This window comes from Pyrus communis, chromosome 13, assembly GCF_041283825.1.
Source record: "Pyrus communis isolate YQ-2024b chromosome 13, ASM4128382v1, whole genome shotgun sequence".
NCBI classification, from domain to species: Eukaryota; Viridiplantae; Streptophyta; class Magnoliopsida; order Rosales; family Rosaceae; genus Pyrus; species Pyrus communis.
Genome location: NC_142577.1, coordinates 18,382,223 through 18,388,374, shown reverse-complemented (window position 1 = coordinate 18,388,374; position 6,152 = coordinate 18,382,223). Strand labels below are relative to the sequence as shown.

The 6,152-nt window shown below is 38.3% G+C and overlaps 1 protein-coding gene across 3 annotated transcripts; it reads left to right on the top strand.

Annotated features, from left to right (window-relative positions):
* LOC148691890 (uncharacterized) lies at positions 1-1,238 on the top strand. Of its 3 annotated transcripts, none has more exons than XM_088682350.1 (2): positions 1-319; positions 703-1,238. In XM_088682350.1, the coding sequence occupies exons 1-2, from the start codon at positions 102-104 to the stop codon at positions 956-958; spliced, it is 474 nt and encodes a 157-aa protein (XP_088538476.1). In that variant the 5' UTR covers positions 1-101; the 3' UTR covers positions 959-1,238. The 3 variants fall into 3 exon arrangements, with proteins under 3 accessions (XP_088538476.1, XP_088538475.1, XP_088538477.1); XM_088682349.1 differs by having other exon boundaries at positions 3-319; positions 700-1,238; XM_088682351.1 differs by having other exon boundaries at positions 4-319; positions 706-1,238.
* The last annotated feature ends 4,914 nt before the right edge of the window (positions 1,239-6,152 follow it).

Below are 6,152 nucleotides of genomic sequence, written 5' to 3'. Positions count from 1 at the left end.
CATGTTATAACATGCACACCCAGTCCCCCTGACGTGCCCAAATTAGATTGACCCTCTGTGGTGTGTTTTTCATATTCTGTTCACAAAAATAATTGATAAAAATGGCAGGGCTTGGGAGGTTCCCTGGGGTAGATCTTCCTCCTAGAAGAAGAAAACGGACCCAACGTCACGAAGCTTATGCTAATGACAGAGAACCACCTCCGAGGGAATCGCTGGAGCCATCGGTGAATCAAGTGAGCTCCATAGATTTGGATGATGCAGCTCATAACGCTCGCAGGAGGTTAGAGAAAAAGCTTGGTTATCACAAACCCTCCTCAAGGTTCTCCCCCTTCTTATTTTTCGCACGATTTCCACGCTCGTTTTTCTTCTTTTGCACTTATTATATTGTTCATGTTTTTTAATTCTCTTTTGTTTTATTCAATTCAATTCTCACTGAAAAAGCTAGGCAAGCGCAAAAAGACACAAGAGAGCATAAAACGCATGTTTTTTCTCTTTTCTTTTATAAATGAGTGTATTTTCTCTTAATATACACTCATGTTTATTTATAAACTTTATAAGATATAATTGAAGGGAAAATAAAAAAAGGAGTGCAAAATGAGAAAATGAGTACATGAAAATTGTTTTCCTTCCTTTTTTCAATTCTGTGTAATTAATAATTTACCACTTTTTTTTATTGAACATATAACCAATTTATCATAGTAGTAGAAAGGGTACTGCAAGTTCAAATTCAAAACTGTTGGGGGGGTCACGGGGCTTCTTCTCTCTGAGGGTCAGCAGAATTGGAAATCAAAAGGAAGGAGAAAGAGAGGCTTGTGGTATTTGTTTGGAAGATTTTGAGGCAGAAAAACAGGCCGTTGATCTTAGCTGTGCCCACAAGTTCCACTCCAATTGCCTTCTTCCATGGCTTCACGTCCATCCGGATTGCCCTTACTGTAGGACCCCTGTTCGTTGCTCTTAAATTTCAGGGATACCAAAGGGAATCCACTCCGCAGTTCACATTCTTGGATCATTGTACCAAAGCATGTTGTAACTCTACATGTGTGGTAAATGTACTAGTTAGTAGTTTGATGGTTTCCTTTTGTTCAAGTAGCTTTTAGCTCGAGTCTAAGGAGTATCTACTTTTGCATCCGAAGCTGTGTTTGATCTTTTTCCTTGTGTGAGTAAAAAACATTGTCAACCCGCCACTTAGTACTATGATCTAAAAGTATTTCTCTTCATTTGTAAGTGAAGTATCTCAAGTTCTTTTCTTGCCAAAAGTGAATATGAACTATATTATTACTAACTCCTTGTGAGGTTAAGCCCACAATCCTAATGTAGATAATATCGTTTGTTTTAAAAATATTGCCAACCTAATTAACTGGTGCCTGATAAGGCCGAACCCATTGCAATACAAACTGTATTAGATGGACATTGAGCTTGACGTTTTTTTACAAGATACCCAACAGGCCCAACTTGTGCATATGCATTCTTGAGTATGCTTTAAGCTAATTTAAACTATGAGAAAAACAACCGGAATTGGTGGAGTGTATCCGCTCAAGATAGCATATAGCTCTGTCCGCGTCTACAACTTAAATAAAAGAAAAATCATGTGAAACATAGACCACAAATGGCATAACTAATACCAATTCTGGTCATTTTTTAAGTCATTACCGTAGGTTTTTTATTTGGATGGACTTTCACAAGAATAATAGTTGAATGAAGAATTAAAAAAGAACAATTCATTTTCATGAGATTTAGTTGTGCATTGTAAATAGTAACAAGGTGAGCCGAGCCAGGTAATGGGTTTTGAGAATTTGGAATTGAACCTAACCCTACTTATTTGAAATGGGCCGAAACGGGCCGGGTCCATTATCTTTTTTTTTTAGGTCAGCCACAGAAATGACAACCTCGTTGAGTTTGCAATTCATGCTTGAGCCCAGCCACACCAGCAACTTCAGTTGGAGCCAATGACCCTGACGCACAAATTGAACCAGAGAGACGTCTACTTCCTCACAGATCCAAGACCTCTTCCTTCACCATTACAAATTACACCAGTTGATGAATCAAAACAAAATCTTACATACCCAGAAGCAAATTTTCCCAAAAGCACTTACTATGCAATCACAGGCCCAAAAAACCTAAATTCCAAATCAGAAACCCACATAATTCCTAAATCAATCGAAAAGCTTATGCAAAAATCCTAAATTCCTTAATCAAAAACCCTAATTCATAAATTACCTAGGGATTTGTAAGATCATGGTGGTGTTCTCGACAGCAAGGATGATGTGGTGGTGATCGGAACTTGTGATTGGGAGGATCGATGGACAATCAGGAGAGGATGCCACAATGGTGATGGTGGTTAGCTGCTGTGATGTCGACACAGTCAAGGTCGACTTAGTCACTACGGGTGGGAGGGAGAATGAGAAAGTGTAGAGAGTCAATGGACGGAGATGGGAGCCTGGGCTTGAGATTGAGGTCTGAAATGAGAGAGGAAAGAAGATTCAGAGAGGAGAGAGTCGTTACCCGTTGTGACTACTCCAGGTGGGAATTCGAGGGAGAGAGAGTCTGTAGGCATTAAGGAGAGCAAATAGTTGTGGTTGCGTTGAGGAGAGCATATGTGGTGTCAGAGTCGGGATAGAGACCTCGAGGTCAAGGTTCGAATTCTAGAGAGGAGAGAGTTGAGTGAATTGGATCTGAGAACACAAAGTTAGGAGTCTTGGGACGAGACAACTCAGATAAGAATAAGAGAGGTGATAGATGGTAAAGATTTAATCAAGTAGGAAATCAACGGTCCGGGGCGGGGGCCCATTTTCTCCAATTTCTAGAACTGCCCCGTCCCGTTATTTACCTGGACCCGCCCCGCCCCACCTCTTTTTGTATTTATAATTTTTAGACCCACCCCTAACCACATGAATCCGCCCCGACTTGTAGCTCCAGGACCCGTTTGCCCACCCTTAGTGTAGATAATATCCTTTGTTCAAACCAAAAAAAAAACAATCATTTGACAACTAATCGAATCACATTATTATGCGCATGCAAAAGACTTTTTTTATAATCAGCACTACACGCCTTTTAAGATGTTTGAACGTATTTAAAATTAGAGAAAATAATATTTAATAAACAACTGATTGAATTATATTATTACTATTCCATTATGAGACTAAGCCTACCCCCTTCCCCTTAGTGTAGATAATATCGTTTGTTCGAAAGAAAAAAATCATTTCACAACTAATTGAATCACATTATTATGTGCGTGTGAAAGACATTTTTTATAACTGGCACTACGTGCCTCTTACTATGTTTTGAATGTGTTTAAAATAGAGAAAATAATATTTAATAAACAACTTATTGAATCACAATATTGCTAGCCCATTGTGAGGCTAAGCTCACCCCCTCCCCCTTAGTATAGATAATATCGTTTATTCGAAGAAAAAAAAACATTTGACAACTAATTGAATCACATTATTACTAGCCTCTTGTGAGGTTCTAATTATAAATAAATAAATATATATATATAACTGTACAAAAAGAATTAATTATTAAAAAATATTGTTTATATGATGAAAATACCCTTGCATTATTTAGATTGCTTTTGAACTTTTTTGTTTGGGGGGCATTTCTGTCCATTTCTTTTTTGTGAAGCTTGTGACCCCAAAAAACACTGTTCATAGTAGTGTTGGCTTTATATATAGAGATTTGGCCTTTTTTTGGTGGTAATAGAAAGAAGGAGAAGGATTTGATTTGATAATCAATTGAACAACAAAAATCATGAAAGCATTGTGCATAGACTTCTACACGAGATTGCAGAGAATTCAAATTTGAAATATTGATAAGAAAAATATCATTAAATCAATAACTAGTTGATAGCTTGATAATTCAATCCAGTTTAATTAGAATTATTTTCATAAAAAATAAAATTTCATTTTGTCATGTTAAAATTTGACACCCTAGAAAATCACCAAATCAATTTTTTTACAAGGACATATGATAATTACTACATGGTTAAAGAAATTTTTTAAAAAAATTAACGGTCGTAAGTGTTCTTTGGGGGTTTAAAAAGTTAAGTGCATATGTCACATCCCGGCCCGGGACGGATCACTTCCCGGGCCCGCTCCACCACCGTAGCACGATATTGTCCGATTTGGGCCCCGACCACGCCCTCACGGTTTTGTTTTTGGGAACTCACACGAGAACTTCCCGATGGGTCACCCATCCTGGGAATGCTCTCGTGCGCTACTCGCTTAACTTCGGAGTTCCTACGGAACCCGAAGCCAGTGAGCTCCCAAAAGGCCTCGCACTAGGTAGGGATGAGAATATACATATAAGGATCACTGCCCTGGGCGATGTAGGATGTCACAATCCACCCCCCTTAGGGGCCCGACGTCCTCGTCGGCACACACGCGACCAGGGTTAGGCTCTGATACCAAACTGACACACCCCGACCCAGAAAGTTCACTTGGACCCTGAATCGAGCTGTGCTGGCTTCGTCACCTTCCAGGTGTCAGCCAGCACAGCTCGATTCAGGGTCCAAATGGACTTTCTGGGTCGGGGTGTGTCAGCATATCCTAATGAGATGTCAAAAACTCCACTTCAGCAATAACGATAAAAAAAAAAAAGACAACAATGGGGTTTTCCAACCAAATTGCCAATTCTTATGTGGCATGACATGGAATGGCAACTAAGGAAGCTTCAAATCTATATTTAGGGAGTAATAAATGCTTTTTTTTTTATAATTTTTTTATTATCTTTTGTTTTAAAAATACCAATTGCACTTATGAAAAGTAAATAATAGTTTAAATTTGATGTATTGGGTGGAGAATTTTTTTTTTATCAAAAGATCAATGTGCCAGATAAGCCTTCAATTCTAAGTTTTATGTTTAAAATTGGCATTTTCTTTGAAGATGGCCTAAGATGTTTACAAAGCTAAAGATATCACATTATTTTTGTCAGCATTTCTCTTAATTTCAAATGGATACCTTTACAACGGCACAACACACATTATCTAGTAGATTCTAATTGTTGTGAGGAGCTACTTAATATTGCAGTCTAGTTGTATTCCTCTTCATTTGTAAGTGAGAGGTCTTAGGTTCGATTCTCCTTTGAGAGGTCTTAGGCACTACTTAATACTTAATACTGCAGTCTAGTGGTATTCCTCTTCATATGAATCACGTTATTACTAGCCCATTATGAGGCTTAGCCCATTCACTCACTCCCTTAGTGTAGATAATATCATTTTTTCAAAAAAAAAAAAAAAAAAAAAAAAAGAGTTTGCTACTCACAAATAATATGTAGCTTGCATGAAATTACATATGAAAGATTATTGTGCTCACATAATAATTCGTGAATTGGTATATATGCGTTTGTTGACCCCTAGAAACTACTTAGCTTACCTGGCGCGCAAGCCGAATAGCTAATGAGCTAACTACGTCCTTCTGTTCAATGCAATGCGTGCCAACTCGACGACCAAGCTTGGTCGGTGAGTAAAATGAATGTGGTGGTGGTGAATGCGCTCGACTTCTGTATTCGGGCAACTGTGGCTGAGGAAGAAACACATATCAGCCTCTGGGTTCTAGAACCTGAATATAAGTGTGCCGAATCGGTAAAGAACTTTATAGACACAAATATTCAAAAGAGATAAGTGTCTTGATTGTGAACGTGATTCGGCCGTCAGAATGCCGAACTTTGAAGTGTACTTTAGAATATCCAATCATAAAAAGTTTCGGTTTTCAATGTGCCGAACTCTAAGTGGTATGGTATCACCCCAACTCACCAAGAGGCTAATGGGATGACCTCTTCCAACAAAGACTCTTAAATTCCTTGTTGACAGAGACTTGGATAGGTAATCAACCAAACCCAAAACAGAGCTAGTGTTATTTATCCAAATTGAAGATGTTGCCGGTTGCCTCTACCAATGCTGTTTATTCTAACTGAAGGTGTGTTGGCGAAGTTCGGATGTCAGTTTTTTTCTCAAAGTTTTGAGAGTATTTCACATAGAATGAGAATTTCGTAGGACATATTTGTGTGGTGCGTTGAAGATCTCTTTGTGTTGGAGGAGCACTTGTATTTATAATGTTAACTTACTTTGATAAACACACTGTGAAGTTGTTACCTTGACCTGTGAGTACCCAATCTGTCATTAAATAATAGGAGTAGGATTATCTCCCCTTCTATGC

Bases quoted from the DNA above. Each gene is read 5' to 3' on its own strand.
- LOC148691890 (XM_088682349.1), top strand. From the start codon at position 102: ATGGCAGGGCTTGGGAGGTTCCCTGGGGTAGATCTTCCTCCTAGAAGA. The intron at 320-699 runs GTTCTCCCCCTT...AATTTATCATAG, and splicing joins TATCACAAACCCTCCTCAAG to TAGTAGAAAGGGTACTGCAA.